Source organism: Silene latifolia, chromosome 11 (assembly GCF_048544455.1).
Source record: "Silene latifolia isolate original U9 population chromosome 11, ASM4854445v1, whole genome shotgun sequence".
In the NCBI taxonomy this organism is placed as follows: Eukaryota; Viridiplantae; Streptophyta; class Magnoliopsida; order Caryophyllales; family Caryophyllaceae; genus Silene; species Silene latifolia.
The window spans coordinates 22637240-22660728 of NC_133536.1; the positions used below are offsets into that span (position 1 = coordinate 22637240).

A 23489-nucleotide genomic window follows, 5' to 3' on the forward strand; every position below is an offset into this window, starting at 1 on the left:
TTTTAACAACGGTTGTAAAAAACACCCGTTGTCAAATATGTTTTAACAACGGGTTTCAAAAGTAACCGTTGTGATTACTTTTCACAAACTTTGCGCCAATTTTGCGCCAAATTATTAACAACGGTTCCGCATGTGTTACCCGTTGTTAAAACTAATAACGGTTTTTATAACCATACCCATTGTAATTCATTTTAGTAAAATTCGCGCCATACATTCTACAACGTCTATTGTGATTTTCGTGAATAATCGTTGTTAAAGGGGCGTTGTAGTTGCCTGGATTTGTAGTAGTGTTATTACATAGCATTCCCCTTACACTGACAGGTTGACCTTTTTTAAGGGAATGTTTGTTGGCTTTTCTGCCTGGACAAAAGGATTCCTGAGAGGTTGTAGGCCAATAATAGGAGTTGATGGCTGTCATCTGAAGGGGAGGTTTAAGGGAATGTTATTGTCTGCATTATCTCTGGATGGCAACAATAACTTGTTTATCATTGCATATGCTATTGTTGGTAAGGAGACAACTGAGTCATGGAGTTATTTTTTCAGAAATTTGAAGATGGCATTTCAGAGGGAAGGTTGTACTAAGAGGGACTGGACTTTCATTAGTGATAGAATGAAAGATGTTGAGAAGGCTTTATCAAATGTGTTCCCAACTGCCACAAGAAGAATTTGTTCTCAGCATTTGTACACAAATTTCAAGGAGAAATGGGCAGGGCCTGGCTATCATGATCTGTTTTGGAAGGCTGCCAATACAACATCACCATTTGTCTTCAACAAAGCAATGACAGGTATAGCTAGACTTTCTAGAGAAGCTTTTGCTTACTTGTCCAATGTTCCCCAACAATGGTCCAGACATCAATTTGATCCACTAACAGCTTGTGATCATAATACCTCAAACTTTGTTGAGTCTTTTAATGCTGTGATTAATGACATGAGGGCCAAACCAATTCTTGTCTTGATGGAAGAGATAAGACAATATCAGATGAACAAGATAGCAGAAAGAATTGATATAGCTGAGGCTATGCAACCATATGATCCTACCCCATATGCAAAGGGTATTATTGAGTCTAATTGTTCAGACTCAAGGCATTGCAGAGTGATAAAAGCTGGAGGTGGAGAATTTGAGGTGGTTGAAGGTACCACAACTGTCTTTCCTGTAAATTTGAAGAATGAAACATGTTTGTGTGGGGCATGGCAGGTGACTGGGATACCATGTAAGCATGCATGTAGGGTCATCTATCACAACAAAGAAGAACCAATGCAATATTTGAATGACTACTTCTCTGAGATGTGCTATAAGTTAACTTATAGCAATATCATGCACCCTATGCCTGATAAGGATCAGTGGCCTGAATTTCAGTTTCCTATGATCCAGCCACCACTACATGAAAGATCAGCAGGAAGGCTAACTAGACAAAGAAAGAGGAAGCCTGATGAGAAAAAGAAAAAGAGAGGCAGCAGGTCCACCATCATCAGATGTTCTATTTGCAAGACAATAGGCCACAATGCAAGATCATGCCAAGGTGGTCCAACAACAAAGAAGAGAAGGACTGATGATGCTTCAACTTCAACAAATCAACCTCCAATCTGATTTAGAAGTTAATGTGGTAACATTTTATTTTAGTTGCTGAAAACATTGGATTTAACTTGACTTTTTGTAGGAGTTGTAATTGACATTATAACTGTGTTTGTAATGTCAATTCCAACTTCTAACTACTCATTTTTTGGGTTAGATAAATGGTAACTCTTGGATAAGAATTGGCAAGTCTGTTTAGATAAGTTGGTTGTTAGTAAGTTGGCTGTTAGTTGTTGAACTAGATGAATCATGTAAGTTTTTGGGTTAAACTCTTGGATGCTTGGATGCCAATGAGGTAATATAATGCATGAAATTTGTTTTAGGTTTCTGAAATCTTCTTTTTTTGATATCACAATGCTAGAACACTTATTTCATTATAATATAGACTAAAAACATATACATTATTATCCCTATTTTTAAACTCAATTGAAACTTTTTAGATAAATCTACAATTTCTCTTTTTAAGTCACAAATGATAGTTGTTTGTTCCTTCAGTTTCTTCTTAAACGCTTGTATAGCATTAACATCATGAAATTATGCAACTTCCTCACCAACCAACTCATTCATGTCTTCATTTTTGGGTTTGCACCATTGAAAGCATTCACATTCATCACATTTGTAGTACAATCTTGATGGATTTGCTGCCAAAGGTCCAGATGACCTTATGTTGAATCTCTTCTTACATTTAGGGCAATTTTTGTTATCAATTTGCACCCCTTTTGAATTAGATCTTGAATTAGATGATGATTGCATTATTATAGTAGGAATGTGTTTGTAGTAGTGTTTAAGAGTCATTGCTCCAAATATTAACATCAACTCTCTTTATATGCAATAACTACAGTCCAACGGCTACTTTTCTAGCCGTTAGAGGTCTTTCTCAGTAACAGGGGGCATTTGGTGCACAATTCTCAAACCTCAAGGGTATTTGGTGCACAAATCTCAAACTTCAGGGGTATTTGATGAAAGTCATATTAGTTAGTTGTAGTTAGTTACAAATTTTAGTTAGTTGGATATTCAAAAGGTTGTTGGGTTTCAACAAACTTTCCCCCCAAAATAGGTCAACAAGTCAATAAACCTACTGCCGTTTAATATTTGACAGCGTTAATGAAAAAGGGTAGATCGTGCACTAAAATGAAAGCTGAGGGGTACCATGTGCACAAACTTAAACGCAGGGGTACCACGTGAATTAAGCCAAATCTCAGGGGCACCACGTGAATTATCCCAAAATAAAAAGACAAGCAAAAATGCTACAAAAGAAGGAGTCGAACACGCAACATTTAACACAATTTCCTTGCATTTACCGCTGGACCATAACCAGTATACTACTATTTCTACTTCTTGTTTACACTTTATCATTTTTCTTTAACGAATGGGGGGATGCAAGTGCAGCCACCGCACCCCCGTATATACGCCAATGCACCTTACGTACGTAACCCTAACTCTCAGCCCAATTTATAGATTTAATTTTTGTCTAAGAGAAAAGGGAACAAAACAACGACTATGGATACGGGTTGTTTGGGTAGTAATAGAGGTTAATCAAGAGATTTATAGGATGACATGTCCATCATTTTAGAGGTTTGTCAACAAACATTTTATTGTTGGTGATGAGTGTTGAGGTTCATCGATGGGAGGGGTTACAAATTAGTAACCGGGTTTGTGGAAAGAAAATATGAGAGGAGAAAAAAGTATAGTGAATCATAATATAGACCTTGTAGAGGTTTATTTGTTATTGATATGAAGTTTGTAGTAAATGAGTTTGTAAATTAACTTATGTGACATGAGAATAAACCTCTTAGAGGTTCATCTATTGGTAGTGCCCTTAAAATCAATTTTGATGTTGAAAGTTAACTATGTTAGTGTTGACTGTTGAGGTCCTTAAATGTAAAATTTAAATGTTGCTGTCCTTAACTGAAAAATTTTTAAAAGTTAAGATCTTCATCTTACCCTTAACTCCAAAATTTTGCTCAATGAGTTGCGTTGATTTTGAAATTTTAATTTAACTCAACTTTATTCGAAGCTTAGATTTTTTGTATTATTTTCGTCTCTACACTTTTACCCGTTGCTTTCTTTGCTTGATCTGTATGTTGTCTTTAAATTATAACAAATCTCGCTTGTGACCTCTTACAACACCCTTCTCACTTACTCTCCCATTTGCAGCGTGTGAAAGGTCACAAGCTTGTGGCGAAATGTATAATCGAGACGGAAATACGGGAAAAAGGAAATACAATGGAGATTTGCTAGTATTATTTATCGATTGCTACGAGTATTGTTGTCGATGTATTTGTGAAGAACCAGGTGATTTCCATTGCTTCTGCTTGGTTTATATAACTGTGACTACTAAGTCTGGAGCCTCAGAAAACGACCTCCCGTTTCTGCTGCGAGATTCCTGCGTCTGTTCTACCAGAATAGAAAGTAGTTAGGAAGTAGTTGTTGACTTTTCTTCCCCCTTTTGTGTGAGATATTTTGTTAAAGTGTGTTTGTTATAGCTTTGATCCAATGGTCCACGTCAGTCCATTTCATCAGTTCTACACACTTTATTCCTCCCAATGGATGCTTGCTATGTCGCCTTGAATAAAAGATATAATTTTTATACCCAACAGTGATCGTTATACAATAATATATATGAACATGCACATGATAAGGGGCAAAAAATTCAAGAAATTTCATTAAGAAATTCAAGAACTCGTGTTGCGTTGCCTGAAAATCGTTACTGCAACAATTTCCCATGTTTTTCTTGCTTGCGAAAGTCTCACAATATTTTATGTAATTGTGCAATGTGTAGAGAATATTATAAGCGGGAGGAATAATTGCATTATTGAATTTTTGAATTCATTAATTACTAATATGAATACAAAAGACGTATTTTATTGTGTAAGATAGTAATACTAGTTTTCTTAGACTTATCAATATGAATAGTTTTTACACCCGTGCATAATGCACGGGTTCGAATGGAGATGACTGTTTCAAAAAGGTGAGTTGTTGTTACTTAAGCAAGAATATAAGTGGTGTTCAAGTCGAGAAAGAGTGGTACACCTTAGATCTGATTTTTGTTTTTTTTTTGTTACTGCTTAAATGGTTAATTGATGACCATGATGTGAATATTCAAAAGAAATATTTGTTGTCTTATTCCTCTTTTCTAAATCAAAAATAATTATTTGCTCAAGTTTAACTCGTGTTTTAATTACCATCTATGTTGAAATTAATAAGTTGTTTGTAATATCATTAGTATACTTGCTCTGAATTCCATTGCATTTAAAATGGAGAATCTCAATTTCATGTATATATTTTGTGAGATAGGAAAGGTTGGAACTTGGAAAAGAAAGGTGTGACAATGCATTGTTTGTAAAATATAATCACAAATCTGGTCTTGATGAAATTTAATCACCGACTTATTTGTACAAGATATAAATGTACTAGGTAGTATTCCGCGGTTCGCGCGGCCTATTTTGAAATTTAATTCTTATAAGTGAAGAAAAATAACATAATTTATATATGACCTATAATATTTTTACTTATAAATAAAAATAAATTAATTTTTCTCAAATTTAATTTTTTTATTTTTATTTTTAATATTTTAAAATAAAATACATACCATTTATTTAAAAATAATAAGTGATAATTAATTATGCTGATTAATGTTTTATAAATTATTTTGTGACTGATCAAATATCATATTAATTAAAATAATATTTATTTGAATAATGCAACAATTAACATTAAGTTCTCAAATTATATCAAATGATGTGAATATAATTTTATGTCATTTTTTTTTATGATAACGTGTGATATTTATAATTAAACATATAGAGTTTAAACTAAACTTATTCAAATGTTTTGATTGTATTTTGCATCTGTTATGTGTCAAACATATCAATAAAAATTGCACCTTTCGTCTTTTTAAACAACTATATATAAATGATGTTTAAGAGTTTAGCTGTAAAAAAAATAGGTTAAACTTTCTCAAATAATATTTTTTTAGGTTTAACTTCAAAGTATTTAAAATATAGCATATAAAATATTTAACTAAAAGTAATATTTAGCTAGTCATAATCAATATTTATACTTGACATATACGTATTTTAATCAAAGATATTAAATAAAAATGTAACATTTTTTTCTAGTTTTTTATGTCTTTTATAATACTATATTATTTAATAATCATTACTTTTATTTTGATTATTCAAATGCATTCGCGATCACTATGTACATACATACTCGTACACATACTCGTTATCACACTACTTAAACTTATCAAAATCTCATATGTATTCAATTTATCGCAAGATATTTTTTTTCATTCCCACATAAAAAATTATCTATTAGTAGCTTTCTTTAAGTTATGTTTTTAAAAAATACAATGACTCTTCCAAATATATTTTTCTTAGGATTTAATGGTCTAAGTTTTATAACTTTCTCAAAATATCTTTTTACGTAAACACAAAATATTATGAGGCACCCACTTTAATCATCTCTACAAATTGAAATATTTCAATAAATATAATGAAAATTATACTTAATTTGAAACATTTTTCGCATTAAACGTAATTATTTAAATTTTAGAATTTTTATCAAAATAATTTTTTAATAAATTTAGAATCAAATCATCGTAATTATTTAATGTAATTTTATAACAAAATTTATTACATTATAATTAATATTTTGCTGAGATTTATACAACATTTATTATGTATATATTTAATGTTTAGCTGTAATAAATACTTGTATTTAAAGTAGGGTTGACACTTGGCATATCCACAATGTTTCAACCCAGTTACACACACACACACACACACACACACACACACACACACACACACACACACACACACACACACACACACACACACACACACACACACACACACACACACACACACACACACACACACACACACACACACACACACACACACACACACACACAATACTATAGAGCAAAGTTCTCCTAAGTCCTTAATATCTTTTGAGTCCTTAAGTCTTTATTAGGGTCCTTGGATTAGGTAAATGGAGAGTGGAGATTTGCCTACTGTAAACTGTAAAGGCAATATAGGCGTAAAAAAAAAGGAAATAGGTTGAGGAGGAGAGAGGGTGTGTGTGTCAGTATGATTTTCTATTACCCACTGTGCACACACAAATACATGCATAATTATTCAACCACCTTCCTCAACACAATTCTAAACAAACTCCACAAGAAACGCAATTTGAAAAAAACTCATCATAGATATTCATCCTTACCGGCGATAATTTTGAACAAATAAAACTTCTGCAAATAAAAATCATACATCCTTCCTTTATCATCTTCCATTCTTACAGCCAAACAATAAGACCATATTCCAACGTAAAAATGACGGATTTGCAAATGATTCCATTTGTCGATGGTAATTTTTGAATTGTTTATTTATTTGCTTCATTCAACGTTAGGTTATATTTTTTTTTATCAAAAGATTAGGTTAAATATCAACAGTAGCTTAAATATGAAAAGGAACTGTATTTTAGGTTATTTTTTAAGCTTGTTTTTTATTATCTGAAATATGTAAATCCACTCTTTCAACATGAACTCCAGCATTATTAAGTTCAACATCAACTCTGTCAAGTTGAAGTTAAACTTGTCAAGTTGTTTCATATTTCAGTTTCTTATTTTTAAGAGTCAATATAGTATTTGCAACGTGACAGTAAAAAGACTACGTAAACAGAATAAAGTGTAACTGTAACATTCAAAAGTGTAATACTGACAGACGAAAGAGTAATTTCAGGATTAACAAAACTGTAATTATAATGGTCGTAAATGTAATTTTAACTACCAATGGTGTGATTTTAAGCAACAAAAGTATTATTGTAATTGTTATGGTAGATAATATAATTGTAATTGTAATCGTACAAAGTACAATTCTTAAAACTGTAATTGTAATTTTGAAATTCAAAAGTGTAATATTTGAATCTGTAATTGTAATTGGAAAATTTTTAATTGTAACAGAGAAAAGTGTAATTTTAACAACTATAAGTATTATTATAACAGACAAAACCTGTAAATTTTTAAACTGTAATTCTAATAGTAAAAAGTATAATTGTAACAGAGAAAAGTGCAGTTTTAACAACCAAAAGTGTAATTTTAACAGACAAAAGCTGTCAGTTTTTAACTGTAATTCTAATAGTAAAAAGTATAATACTAACAGACAAAAGTGTAATTTTAACAACCAAAAGTGTAATTCTAACGAAGCTATAATTTAACAAATACATGAGTTACTTTAAAATGTTATGAATACAATTGATAATAATTGTACTATTGACAGATAATATTGAGCACAATGGAAAACGAAAACCGAACGAGGAAGAATTTTGCAGGGACGTTAAAGATAAGTTCACCCCTATGTTGGTCGGGAATTTCTGGAAATAGAGGAGGCAGTGACATTTTATAGAATTTATGTTGTTGCTTGTGGTTTTGATGTGCGGAAGTACACGACTAAGAGATGGCGTGGCGGGGAAATAAAATCTAAACTGTTGGTTTGCAACCGAGAGGGGTTCAAACATAAGGGACAATTGGAGTGTAGTGGCCGCCAGGACTCAGGTAGAAGACATAAAGTCAGGCGCGTTGGGTGCAAAGCGAGGATTAGGCTATTTATGAGGAATGTGGAATTATTAATTGACAGATTCCACAGTGGCCACAACCATGAACTCGTATCAGCCAGAGATAGAGAGTTTCAAAAGTTGGCATGCAACATAACAGACTATCACAAAATGATAATCCTTTATAATTCAAGGGTGAGTATTCTACGTTTGCTGAAGTTAGCCTTCGCCTTCCTAAACTTACAGTTTTGTTGGTTAGAATAACACTTTGTTTGAGTCATTAGAATTCTACTTTTGTTTATTACAATTACTATTTGAGCCGTTAAAGTTACACTTTCAAATACATCTAAAAGATTGTCAATAATTAACAGCTGAAGATAGGAGCAACGAAGACTTACAAAATTTTGAAGGAGCATGTTAATGGGTTTGAAAACATCGGAGCTAGTTTAAATGATTTTAAGAACTTTCACAGAGATTTGAAATGCTACATTCATGAACGGGGCGGTCAGATGTTCGTGGACCACTTTAAGGAATTGGCTGTTAATAGGCCAGGGTTCTTCTTTGACTATGATGTTGATTCTGACGGTAGCCTTAGTAAAGCTATATGGGCCGACGGAATCGCTAGAAGGAACTACTCATTTTTTTGGGATGCAGTGTCGTTCGATCCGACGTATTCCACCAATAAGTATGACATGGCCTTCACACCTTTCACCGGGGTTGATCACCATAAACGATCAGTCACTTTCTGTGGAGCGCTGGTTGCTCATGAAGATGCAGACTCGTTTAAATGGGTTTTCACCCGTTTTTTGGCTGCGATGGGTGGGAAAGAGCCTAATTATATTATCACCGATCAGGATCCTGGTATTCTTAAAGCGGTGCCCTTGGTGTTCAAGACAGCGCACCACCGATATTGTATGTGGCATATCATGAACAAGGTACCAAACAAGTATGGAGTGACGAGAGAGGATTATTCTGTCTTTGTAAAGAAATTGAGTGTCATAATATGGGATGAAGACATTGAAGCGGCAGAGTTCGATGCAAAATGGGAAGAAATTGGCAGAGAACACATGGTTAATAACATTGACTGGTTTAAACAAATGTACGCTAAAAGGAAGCAGTGGGTTATGGCACATTGTAGGGACCTAGATATGGGGGGTGTTATGAGGACAACCCAAAGATCAGAGAGCGAAAATAGTTTTTTTAAGAGATTTGAGAGCAAGTCGGGAACATTAGTTGAGTTTTCGATGCGCTTTGACAGCGCGATGGACCAGCAAAGACACACACAAAAAGATTGACAACTGTAACAGACACACTTTCCCTATAATATCAACGCATCTAGCTATCGAAGTGCACGAGGCGCAAGTGTACAGCCATAGAGTATTCGAGGAATTTCAAGAAGAGGTCAAGTACTCAATCGATACTTGTAAAAGCAGAGGTTTTACTCACTACTACAAATCCAGGCAACTACAACGCCCCTTTAACAACGCTTATTCACGAAAATCACCATAAGACGTTGTAGAACGGATGGCGCGAATTTTACTAAAATTAATTACAACGGTTATGGTTAGATAACCGTTGTTATAAGTTTTAACAACGGGTCAAACATGCACAACCGTTGTTAATAATATGGGCAAAATTGGCGCAAAGTTAGTGAAAAGTAATTACAACGGTTATTTTTTAAACCCGTTGTTAATACTTTTTAACAACGATTTTTGTTTAACAACCGTTGTCAATACTTTCCATACTATAAACCACACAACACATATCAGCTACAGCCACAAAACACAAACCTAATACACAAACACAAACACAAACACAAACACAAACACAAACACAAACACAAACACAAACACAAACACAAACACAAACACAAACACAAACACAAACACAAACACAAACACAAACACAAACACAAACACAAACACACTTTTTCTCATCGTCTCTTTCTCTCTTTCTCATCGTCGCTTTATCATCTCGCCGTCACTGTTGGTTTCACCGTCTCTTACTTTCTCTAATTATCAGGTAAATCTCGCCGTCACTGTTGGTTTCATCGTCTCTTACTTTCATCGTCATTATTTTTTTTCTAATTATTTCATTTGCATGTGTTTTTATCGATCATTATGTTATTTCTCTAAGTATTATTCGCTTAATTAGTTTTGTCACTGTTGTTTTTCTGCGTTTATTAGCTCGTAAAACAACTTAAATAAAATAAAACAAAGAAGAAGCAAGATGATAGAGAGGAATGCATGATAAACTTAATTAATTAATATATATATATATATATATATATATATATATATATATATATAAATACATAAATTAAAAAAAGAATTACATTGATAAAAATGCAATTCTTAGATATCTATAGAGAGTCTTATTCTCTTCTATGATATCCATCCTCTCCTCCTTAGCTGTTTGGAGGTTTCGTTCAGCAGTTGCTATATCGTCATATAGCTGCAACAACTGCTGCTCTGTCAAGCCATTTTTTTTGGCGTCCTTGAGTGCGGCTCGAGCATCCACAAGGTAGCTCCTGAAACTGTCCTCAATGTGGAGCAACCGGCGGATGAAACTTGTGTTGTGCTCGGTCATAGTAAGAGTCTTAAGGATGGTATCATTTATTTTATTGATGAAGTTTGGAGTTTGTTTGAAAGATTAATTAAGGTTTGGAGTTTGTTTTAGCAGTTAGGGTTTGGAGATAGTGAGATAATGAAATGGTGGTTGAGATAATGCATGTATTTATACTAAGTAATGTGTCGTTTGAGTTGTTTTTTAATTAATATATGTTTAGGAAGTTGTGTCATAATCATCATATCTCTCTGCTTCAAATCTTATAACCCTTCTCATTCCATATATTGTCCATTCATATGCAGGGATGACAGTAATAATGGATGCATCGGAATTATAACGGGCCGTAATTATGATTGCATCTAGTAATATTTAATTTATTTTTATTTTTTATTTAAAAACAAACAACAACGATTATTTAGAAAAAACCCGTTGTCTTTAGTTATAACAACGGTTTTTTTATACTGTAACCGTTATAACTTTCCCACCAAAATTGACTCACACTTTCCACAACGGGTTTTTCTACTTTAAACCGTTGTTAATAGTTTTAACAACGGGTTTCTTAAGAAAACCAACCGTTGTTAAAACCTTTTACAACGGACGCTTTAACAACATCCACTTTTTTTATATAACAACGGTTTTTAGCCGTTGTTATAGCCTGTATCTGTAGTAGTGCCTGAGTGTGACTCTTTAGAGGTGACCACTGTAAGAGATGCAAACAGGGACAGAAACTACGAGGTCACATACTGCCCAGGTATCATTCTGTAGGATTTGTTTGTTAAAATTATACTTTTATCCGTGAAAATTACACTTTTGTTGATTAAAATTACACTTGTATCTGTTAAAATTACACTTTGTTTGCTTAGAATTTCACTTGTCTGTTAAAATAACACTTTATTTTGTTAGAATTACACTTTGAGTTGTTAAAATTACACTTGTGTGTTAAAATTACACTTTATGCAGCTACAATTACACTTTTGCCTTTTAAAATTACAATTTATATTTTGTGTTATGTAAGGTCTATCTGTCACTGCTATGCCGGTTAGAATTACACTTATGCCGGTTAGAATTACACTTTAGGGTATTACAGTCACATTTTTTTCTGACTGATTTAACTAACATATTACTCTATATTGATGAACTAGATACATTGAAAGCCACTTGTAGCTGCAGAATGCTTGAGAGGAAAGGCATTCTTTGCCGTCATGTCATATGGATTTACTCATCGAACGGAGTGAAGATTATTCCAGAACAATGTGTTGTTAATAGATGGTGTAAAGACGCAATGCTGTCTAAAATGTTCGATTCTAATGGTGAAGCAACTGAGTACGTTGATATAATAGATGGAAAGCAGATTGCGATGTCAGTAATGTGGTCAGAGATTCATCAGACAGTTGGTATGCTCATGGGCAAATTGAAGGATGATGTCGACAACTTTTCTAGTCTAATTAGACAGTTTAAGGAGAAACTGTCACCCTTAGGATCACCATTGAATAAACAACAACAGTTGGAGAAAATTCTTGGCTGTTCTCCTAGTCAGGAGATAACCATTTTGCTGCCTAAACAATCCAAAAACAAGGGAAGCGGAAAGAGAATGTTGTCAATGAAGGCAAAAGCAGTTGCCTTGACAAGGAAGCCAAAACGTATGTGTAAAAATTGTAAGCGATTAGCTAACCATGACTAAAGGAACTGCCCTAATCCTTTCGCAGAGCACCCACCGTTGTCGCCATCGTCAGAGTCATCGTCAGAAGAAGAAGAAGAAGTAGTAGTAGTAGAAGAGGAAGATGATGACATCTTAGAATAATCAATATAAAACCTAATAATCAGTACAATTTTTTTGGGATGTCTACGCAAAATACGAGGTACAACATGATGTTTCGTATTGTGTTTAGACATCAAACTGGCAGGAAGCCAACTGATCGCCGTTGGTATTATAATGTATTTTGTTGAAGTATTTTCAATTGGACGAAACAATTATAAAGTGCAACATCAGTGCTAGAAATTGTTCACTCTTCACTATTATTACAATTTATCTTCTTAGAATTACAGTTATCTAGGATTATAATTACAATGGCCTCGTATCTGCTTAGAGTAGGATTGTTATTATCAAAATTACACTTTATCTCATTATAATTACAGATTATGCGATTAAAGTTACACTTCATCTGTAGTAAGCCTTATAACATAGTTGGGAAAACAACATAAATGTTATTGCACCATCTATTAACAACATAAATATTTTTTCTTAAAACACCTTGTCTTACAGAATGTTGAAAGCTACCAATAAGCATCTGCTAACATTGTTTACACAAAAACTAACTGTCTACTGATAATGATACCAAGTATGAAATAGATGTTTACATAGGCAAGGCAATATTCCCACAAAAAGTTAACCACTCTCTTAGGATTGTTATTTTTTCACATTGGCACGGGGCAATTTACGCTTCTGTTGTAATTCCTTCCACAATTTGTCCTTGTTGCTAACAAAATCTTTGACCTTCTCGATGACACCTTCGCGTAAGACGTTCATGTCTGCTAGAACGAGGGTAGCTATTAGTTGGATCACCAAATAGCGCCTTGATTTCTTCTTCTCGAGGTCTTCATACTGAAAAGGAAGACCCTCATATAAGAGCATTGCCATCATGGTGAACATACCCGACTCTGGTTTGTTGAGAGTAGGTGAGTTCCCGCTAAAAGGTATCTGGCGTAACGCATAATTAGGAATTTCCCGTGCTCTATTGTTCACCTTTTCCTTATCCCGTGATTCCAAATAATCACTGATTGCGCTAGCCTTCATATGTACAAAATTACCTCAAAAATTTGATTGATAAAAAAAAAGCATTTGGGAGAAAGGGATGGACGATAACTTACAATTAAACGCGATGCTTTTCCAAACTGCGACTTTTGCAAATCAGAATGCCGCTGCCCGTCCAGCAGGTCGACTAAATGTGATTTGTGATTGATACATACGCATGCGAAATGGTCGTCAATGCAGAACGGGACAAAGATTAAGTCTGTTTTCAAACTGACGGTTTGCTCACTGTCGACGATGAAGGTGTCCCAGAGTTGGTACAACTTGTCATAGGTGCTGTCTGATTGTGTGCCCGGCTGTTCAAACGTTCCAAACAATCCCAACAGTATATCCTTTTAAAGGCAATAGTGAACATGATTAATGTGGTTACTTTGTCAGCTAAAATTACACTGTTGTTCCTTAAAATTACACTTCTGACGGTTAAAATGACACTTTTCTTGCTTAAAAGAACTAAAGTGAAACATTCACATAGTATAACTGCAATTTAGAAAAGTGGCATTCTAACTAACAAAGGTGTAATTGAAGTGGATATAAATATTATGCAACAGTTAATGTCAGTACCATGTGACGTATACCGAAGAATGACATCCTTGCATGGTCGCCATATTCCTCCTTTTCCAAATGGTTCATCAATATTGATCAGCACTCGATGACATTCAACGACATAAGGTTTTCAGGCGCCAAGGACATAATGTCAGCTCTCCGCAGCGTTGCGTGCCGGGTGTACTGCATCAGCTTGTTCACTGCACTCCATAATATTAAAGAACTCGTTAATTAAAATACACTCAATGTGAAAGTAACGTGAGTATGAGTATTATTAATTCAGATTAACCGACCGTTCCTCAAAATTGTGGTCATCTAACAAGCAGTAGTCGGCAACATGCTTTCTCTTTTGTTTAATATCATTGATTAACGCTTGGTTGCTCCGGAGCATCTTTGACACCACATTTGTACTGAAACCACCTCTACCACAGTCGAGAGAGCATCCCAACCCGTCCCCCTTTCCACGAGGCTGACTCTTAACAGAGGAGAGGGCTTTACCAGACGGAATGCGCATGGTAACAGGTGTCGCCTTCATAAAGGGCTCTTCTGATTCAGTTACGCGGGCACATTTTTTGGATTGCGGTCCTATGTCACCATATGTTTTCCTCTTACCAATGTTCAACTTTCTTGTCAACGGATGTCCAGCAGTTTCTTTGAAATAACCAACCCGTATCAAGATGTCTTCTCTGATACTGTTAATGTCACAGAGAACGAGTGTTGCAGCAATCTCAACACGGTATAAACTCATAGCATCCTCTTTCCCGAGGTCACATTGAAAAGGGTTTCCACGGTAAAACATCATATGTAGCATCATGAAAACACCACGGTCATTTCTCGAATACCCTTGACCTTGCCAACTGAACTCAATGTTTAAGATCTTAAACCCACTGACCTTTGAAACCTTAGACAACCCTTTAGAGAGCAAATACTTCCCCATTATATTTATTTGAACGTGAATACGCGTTAGTGTGTGAAAGTAATATGACCCATATAAATTAGCGGACTTTTGGAGTTCGCATACTTACCGAAATACGGGCTATCCCTCCGTAAGGGAGCGTTTCTAATGGGTCTTCGTATTTGCAGTTGTCAAGGTAGTCAATCTGCTCGGTGAGAAAGTTGATGCAGGCGCATCTGTAATGATCACCGTCACCAGATAACACGGGCAGAAAGATATGCATCGTGTGTCGCTAAGATCAATAAAAGGAATCCTTAAAAAAATGATTTAGATTATATGTTTTGTTACATACCATGTCCGTGTCAAGCTGGAATGGTGTACGACAGGTTTCAGCCCAAGCATCCCAGCCACCAAAAATGTCTTTGTCTTTGTTCAATACTTTCCCAAGCTTTTGAGCCTTCCAAATATACCTTGCGGGGTCCTTTAATTTGAAAAGTGTAAAATGCGTGATCAGATAATTAAAAGAGTTATTTTATAAAAATAAAGTGTAACTTTAACCAAAAAAAGTATAATTGTAACAGGTAACAGTGTACTTTTAACACACAAGTGTAATGTCAAAAGTATAATTTTAACTTTAAAAAGTGTAATTCTAACGGACAAAAGTATAATTTCAACGGACAAAAGTGTAATTGTAACATACAAAAGTATAATTTTAATTTTAAAAAGTATAATTTTAACGGACAAAAGTGTAATTGTAACATACAAAAGTATAATTTTAACTTTAAAAAGTGTAATTTTAACGGACAAATGTGTAATTTTAACTTTAAAAAGTGTAATTTTAACTGATAAAAGTGTAATTTTAACTGATAAAAGTGTAATTTTAACTGATAAAAGTGTAATTTCAGCAACTACTGATTAATATCGCTATTACTGGACTCATAGTAATCTCAGACAAAATCAAGAATCACTTACAGTGTGACTTACGCCAAAGAAACAACGGGATATGTCCGAAGGTTTCATGATGTGGTTGAGTAGCAAGCACCAACCATCAATAACACTTTTCATGATTTGCTCCCCAGGGTTCAAAGTTCCAATGTCTTCCCGGGTAATGAAATAAAACTCGCTAAATTGGATCAATCGTTCACTACAACAAAAACATTTACTTAGTCAACAAAATATATATAATTAGGAATGATAAGGGCCCCTTGTAAAAAATAATACACTTACAACTGGGAAAACGCGTCTGACTGATTGAACGCATAGTCAATCAAGTATTTCCTGTCACTAAACATTGGCACTAGGAGCTCCTGACTGAATGCTAGGTTTCTCGTCGCAAAGCACAATTCAGGAGCAGGTGCCCCACAATCAATAGAACACCCAAGGTTCTCAATGACGTTATTCATGCACGATAAGGGCTCGCTCGAGTGAAGTAAAAAAGGATGGTAGCTCAGATCACTGTGAGGGACGTACGGTGCCGGGATAGGAATGTCAGCGTTCTCTGCCTCTGGTACTACATCAGATGTTACCTCTCCATGGTCGATAGTCCCTTTCTTATTTACGGCAACCACATCGCACGCCTCATGTAGTTCTGTAGCAGAATAGATTGTGCTTGTACCTTCCAAAGACTTCACGCCACCATCCTCCACTACCGCATCTGTAATAAAAATAGTGTAATTTCATCATTAGAAAGTAAGTGTAACTGTAATGGTTAAAAGTGTAATTATAGCACACAAATGTGTAATTTCAATAAAGTGTCACTTTAACTATAAAAAGTGTAATTTTAACGGTCAAAGTAATAATTTTAGTGGAAAAAAATATAACTTCATCCATGGCACTTCAAAACTCTAAAGGTCAATGGATTACCTCCGTGATCCTTCAGTGCAGCCCCATCCACCACCTTCTCCACCACTTTATGAGAACTTGCATCCAGATTTGGCTCACCATTCTCCCACCCTGGCTGTTTTTCAGCATGCACAGATGTTGGGGCCTCCTGGAACAACGCGTTTACTTCCGCACTAGAATAGACGGTACTTGTCCATTCTACGTCCATAAATTCTTTTGCCTGCAATGCATATACACATTCCGACACCTCGTTACTCTTTAACGACCGCTCATCAGTCATGGCACATGCGCCGTTTCCGGGCCTCTCTAGAGAATGTTGAGTTTCTGCTAAGACCTGTTCCACTGCGCGCTCTGCTTCACTAATCTCAGCAGTCAAGAAAAGGAACTGAGTGACAGGGGGGTTAAATTATTTGTTCTGAGCTTTCACCAACGCATTTTACGCCTTTTCAGACTCCCCAGCATCTCAGGCCCTATAAATTCCAAAGATTTAGTCTCCACTTGTACATCATCGTCTAATGTTGCAGTACACAATGTTGTACTTGCACATTGGAGGCCAAGCTCAGCATTACCCTTCCCACTCTGGTCATCATCCTTGTCCGTCTCGGCATTCACAACTTCAGTCACATGGACAACCGTTCCCGTAGCATCAGCGGACATTTTCAAACATTCTGGTACCTCTCCAATTCCTTGAGCTTCTCTGGCCGGTATTTCAGCTCGGCGCTCTGCTTCACTAATCTTAGCAGTCGAAAATAGGAACTGAGTGACAGTTGGATCAACGTCGGTGGACTCATCCTCTTCAATTTTCTTATCAGCTATCTGAGGTTCCCCAACAACAGGCACCTCCATTTCCATAGTCTGCTCTTATTCCTTTCCAGCAGAAGCCAGCGCATAGAAATTCTTCTCAGCATCATCAACCTGTTCTTTTGAATAATACTCTTCAAGAATTTCCCGGTCAAATGTATGTGGTTCGCCAACGACCACCTCCTTCTCCACTACCCTCCTCCTTTTGTAAATGACGGAAATTTCCCGAGCATTACCAAAGTCCACATTGGTGTCGTTACTGTCATCCTCTCTATTAGCAACTTCCTTAAATTCAGCCGTGTTGTAAAATTGCACCGCCTCCATTATCGGTTTTGTAGACACCTCACGTGCTTTATCACTGGCTAGTTCATAACAATCAAGTGAGGCGGCTACCCCGCCTTCGAGGTCTCTACCAACATCTTCAGTAACATCTTTCTCATGCTCGTATCCATCATCCTTCACAAACTCACCATCCTCCTTATCCTCCACGTCATCACCATCCTCGTCCTCTCCCTCATCCTCATCACCATCGTCCTCCTCTTCACCATCATCACCACCCTGCTGTTCGTATCCCTCATCATCTACCTCCTCATTCTGCTCCTGAACACCTGAACTTTGTTGCAGCACAGGCGCTGATTTCACGGAATCATTTATTCGTTCAGCTATCTCCTGCATTTCCACAGTATAATCCTTCATCCTTTGGCTTTGAAAGAATGATTGCATGCATTGTGTAGCGACAAGGTCACTAGAATAGTTTAGACCTCTTGTTAACCTTTTGAGCGTCATGGTTGCATCTGCATATCATGAGTAGAAGATAGTAGCATTCCTTTGCATCTTCAAATAAAGCTCATGCACATCCTACACTCAAAAAAAGAATAACAGTGTACTTTAAAAGGTATAATTTTAACCTTAAAAAGTGTAATTCTAACGGACAAAAGTATAATTTTAACGGACAAAAGTGTAATTGTAACATACAAATATATAATTTTAACTTTAAAAAGTATAATTTTAACAAACAAAAGTGTAATTGTAACATACAAAAGTATAATTTTAACATTAAAAAGTGTAATTTTAACGGATAAATGTGTAATTTTAACGGATAAATGTGTAATTTTAACTTTAAAAAGTGTAATTTTAACTGATAAAAGTGTAATTTTAACTGACAACCGTGTAATTGTAGTGAAAGAAAGAGTAACTTTAAAACATGTTAAATTAGATTTGACAAATGAACAAATAACACTTACATCTACAGCCCGAGCTTTCAACTCCTCGTCATCATCAACACCAGATGGGAGGTTCAATCTCGATGAACTTCTTCCTGTCTGAAGTTGAAGGCAGTTGTAATGCCGCATCAGTAACCACATTGCCAATGGCCAACACTTTGCTATCATTACGCACACCACCAATGCTTAACACTTCCTTTTTAAGGCACCGAGGATACTTGACCAAGGACCAAGTTTGCCGACCCAAACGGTTCTTGTCAAGCTCACCATGTAATCTTTCAGAAAGCGTCTGCCGATCCCAGTGCTTAATGAGAGGGAGGCTGTGGCCGATAACTCTTACCACGGAAATCTAAACGTTGAAAGTACGTAATCATTAAGAAGGGGATACAACCGAGCAGGGTCTGTTTATTTTCACCAATAGCTGCCGCGACCTTCACCAAATTTTCCAGGACATAACTACACCAATCGTACTGCGTAATAGCCTTCACATCTTCAACGGCTCTCAAAAGCTTGAAGTCAATCCCGCTGTATGAAGTTGGAGTTAGGAATGATGACATGGTGAGTATAACAAACAGCCTGCATAATTGAGGACCTCCGTTTTTGTATTTTTTTTTAAAGATATCTTGGAAGACAATTCCTAAATTAACCCCTTCGTTAACCCCTTTGATGTTGTATGCTTTCTGCCATTTGTCTTTCAATTGCTTGTTCTCCGGCGCTTGAGAATCCTTTTGGCGGCCCGTAGGTACTAGATCAACTGTTTTAGGACCAAGTGGTAACATAAAACAGTCATACACGTCATGCTTGGTGACCATGAACTCCTTATCTTTAGAGGCTCGAAAAATATACGACTCGTTGCTGAATGCTTTGAGGAAATCTTTAACATGACCCATTGGATATGTTTTGAGCTTAAGCTCCAAAATGCCACCAAAACCAATCCTCCGTACCGCGTCTCGCTGGGCATCATTAAGCTTTTCAACCAGCTCAACAAGCTGCTTCGGTCGGCACTTGACAGACACCTTTGCTTTTTTGGTCTTGGCTGCTTTAGCCTCATCGTGATCTGACATCTGCTGAAGAAACCAAAATTAATTAACAATGTGACATATAGACCTTACATAACACAACAAAAAAAAAAAAAAAACTGTAATTTTAAGCTTTTCAACCTGCTCAACAAGCTGCTTTGGTCGGCACTTGACAGACACCTTTGCTTTTTTGGTCTTGCCTGCTTTAGCCTCATCATGCTCTGACATCTGTTAAAATTAAAAAAAATTAATTAACAATGTGACAGATAGACCTTACATAACACAAAATATAAATTGTAATTTTAAAAGACAAAAGTGTAATTTTAGCAGACAAAAGTATAATTCTAACAAAATAAAGTGTAATTTTAGCAGACAAAAGTGTAATTCTAACAAAATAAAGTGTAATTTTAACAGACAAAAGTGTAATTCTAACAAAACAAAGTGTAATTTTAGCAGACAAAAGTGTAATTCTAACAAAATAAAGTGTTATTTTAACAGACAAAAATGTAATTTTAACAAAAAAAAGTGTAATTGTAGCAGCATAAAGTGCAATTGTAGCAGCATAAAGTGTTATTTTAACAGACAAGTGAAATTCTAACAAAACAAAGTGTTATTTTAGCAGACAAAAGTGTAATTCTAACAAAATATATTTTAACAGAAAAGTGAAATTTTAAGCAACAAAGGTATAATTTTAACAGATACAAGTGTAATTTTAACGGTTAAAAGTGTAATTTTAACAGATAAAAGTGTAATTTTAATCATCAAAAGTGTAATTTTGACAAAAATGTGATTTTGAGCGACAAAACTGTAATTTTAACAGAGAAAGAGTAATTGTAAGCAACAAAAGTGTGATTTTTCAAAAAACTCTGGGTAATCTGAATGAATATGAAAATAACAATCAAAAAGTGCTAAAATATCTGGGTAATCTCAATTAACATGAAAGGTTAAAAATCTGAATGCTTGTGCTTCAATAGAATAGTACAACATAACACACTGAATGTATGTGCTAAAATACATAAGTAAATGTCCTAAATGTGCTAAAAATAACTGGGTAATCAAAATGAAGTAAGACAATACAGTGATCAAATAGAATAGTACAACAACAATGGCGAATGGCAACTACATAACAATTCCCAATAAATTAAAAAAAACGTCTAATCAAAATAAATGAAGAGAAAAAATAATAAAACTCTAAAAACCTCAAAAAAAAGTACCTTTTATAACCTACAAAAAGTAAGCTGAATGGACGAAAATGGCAGGTTGCAAGTGAGTGAAGAAAATGGAGAAAAAACCGATAATAAGGTAACAAAAAGCGATAGAATTGGGAGATTTTGAGAGCAGTTTCTTTCTTAGACGGTTGATATTATTGGGGTTTAATTTGGGGGAAATATTTTGGGGGAAATTTAATTTTGAATAATTGTGTGAAATGAGAAATGGGGGGAAGGCAGTGGGACGTATATGATGTTTGATTGACAACCTGCATGCATGCTCATAACCTATGAGAGGTAGGATGAGAGAGGTAATTGTTTTAGCCATTAGAATAATATTAATAGTTGTTTTTTACTTTTAATCTAAGCCATTCAAACACATGATCTAAGGGTAGACAATGGAACTTATGGACTCACATGTAAGAGGAGGACTTAGTTGATCTTAATACTATATATATATATATATATATATATATATATATATATATATATATAGAGGCGGGATCCGGTGAGGACGGCTAAATATTTGAGGATTGAGGACGGGATGAAATAACACACTTTATTCAATACAATACCACTCGCAAAAAATCAAACAACAAAACAAAAAAACGCGCAAAAAATCAAACACAAAAATTAGACGATTCATTTTTCATATTCTACTTCAACTTTCTCTCTCTAAAAACTGAAAAAAAAAATCGAAGAAAATACTGATAAATTGTTGAATCAATCAAGATTACGAAGGAATACGAATCATTGCTGCATATCATCGCATTTTTCTTTGAATTCAGGTACAATTTTTGATCTAAATTTTTCCGATTTCCCATTTTAGGTATATTTTGCAGAAATAATTGATCAATTGGTTTAAGTAATCAATATATTTGCTCTGAATCTTTGGTCGGATGTTTTTAGAACATAGACATGCATATAATTTGGGTAAAATACGAAAATGTTCATTCTAGGGTTTCAGAAAATGTTGTGCAATTGTTTTAACATTATCATGCAAAATTTTTCGCATGAACTAATTGATAAAATCGATTATTTTTCATCTACTTTCATATTATTGATCGTGTTTGTGTGTCTTACTGCTTCGCTAAAATTCTCAAATTCATTTAATTTGCGTTTGTATGTAACATCACATATAATAGATGAAGAACACGAGAAAAACGTATTATATTATAATCTGATATTGTATAATGTATTGTAAATCTTGTGATATTGTATTGTAAATGATGTGAGATTTTATTAGTTATACTGTGTAATACTATAACTAGTTGTGATATTGTATTGTAAATGTTGTGATATTGCAACTAGCTGTGATATTGTATTGCAGTCTGATATTGTATAATGTACTGGATGAAATATAAAACTAGTTGTGAAATTGTAATGGATATGTTGTGATATTGTATTCGATATATTGTGATATTGTATTTGTAGACATGCAAAAAAATTCATGTTGTATTGAATTTTTTGTGTTATGCAAAAAATGTTTTGTACTGACGTAAATTGTCTCAGTTTTTTGAAGAAATACAGTCATGAACACGCTGGCACTCACAGAAACTCCAACAGAAAAACCTTGCAAAAAGAGAAAAGCTATGAACGATACTAAGTCCCAAAAAAACTCCACAAAAAAAAACAAACCAACAAAGGGAGCTCCAAATGTGGTGACAGGAGATGCCTCTGATCATAACAAAATGATTGTGCAAAAAGAAAATGAGGATGGTTTAGAAATTATGGACGTGATTGAGCAAAATAGAAAAGGAACTGGTCGACATGAAAGTGAGCACAAATTTGTAACAAAATGTAGGCCAAACAAGCTGTTTGAGCTTATTTGTGAGCTTAATGATGAGCAAAAGAAGGCAGTGGAAGAAATTGGTTTTGGAGGCTTGTTGCATTTAAAACTTATTAAGGAGATTCCTAGAGGGATTGTGGAATTGCTTATAAAAGCTTTCAAGCCTACCAGCTACATGTTTAGGGCGAAAAAAATCGAGTTTTTGTTAAGCAAAGCTGATGTGCATGATGTATTCCTGCTTCCTAGGGTTGGTGCTAGGGTGCGAAAAACTATGACCGTCATTGCAAAGTGACTGCTGATGACGAATTGAAAGTTGAATGGCGAAGAAAATTTGGATTAGAGAGTAAGGCAGACCCTATTAAGTTGAACATTGTGCATGATAGATTAATAAGCTGCAATGAGTCGGGTGATGATTTCAAGAAGTTGTTTGTTTTATATAGCATGTCTATTTTCTTGGCACCTACAACAAATTACACACTGGATTTCAAACCGCTTAGGGTCTGTTGAAGATGTGCCAAACATAAAAAATAGTGACTGGAGTTTGTATGTTTTTGAGCGATTGGTAGAGGTCATTGGTAATTTTAAGGAGGGGACCAAAAAGACAAGTACTATTACTGGATGCATACTTGTATTAATGATATGCTATTTCCATAGG

The 23489-nt window shown here is 34.9% G+C and overlaps 2 protein-coding genes across 2 annotated transcripts; both read left to right on the forward strand.

The window, feature by feature from the left end:
- Positions 1-340: 340 nt before the first annotated feature.
- Positions 341-1588, forward strand: LOC141613087 (uncharacterized). Its single transcript, XM_074431822.1, has one exon. The coding sequence runs from the start codon at positions 341-343 to the stop codon at positions 1586-1588; it is 1248 nt and encodes a 415-aa protein (XP_074287923.1).
- A 7241-nt stretch (positions 1589-8829) lies between these two features.
- On the forward strand, positions 8830-12386 carry LOC141613089 (uncharacterized). The gene is made up of 2 exons (XM_074431823.1): positions 8830-9271; positions 11848-12386. The coding sequence occupies exons 1-2, from the start codon at positions 8830-8832 to the stop codon at positions 12384-12386; spliced, it is 981 nt and encodes a 326-aa protein (XP_074287924.1).
- Positions 12387-23489: the final 11103 nt, after the last annotated feature.

Coding starts and splice junctions, on each gene's coding strand:
- LOC141613087 (XM_074431822.1), top strand. CDS start 341: ATGTTTGTTGGCTTTTCTGCCTGGACAAAAGGATTCCTGAGAGGTTGT.
- LOC141613089 (XM_074431823.1), top strand. CDS start 8,830: ATGGCCTTCACACCTTTCACCGGGGTTGATCACCATAAACGATCAGTC. Junction 9,272..11,847: donor GCAGTGGGTTATGGCACATT/GTAGGGACCTAG, acceptor TTGATGAACTAG/ATACATTGAAAGCCACTTGT.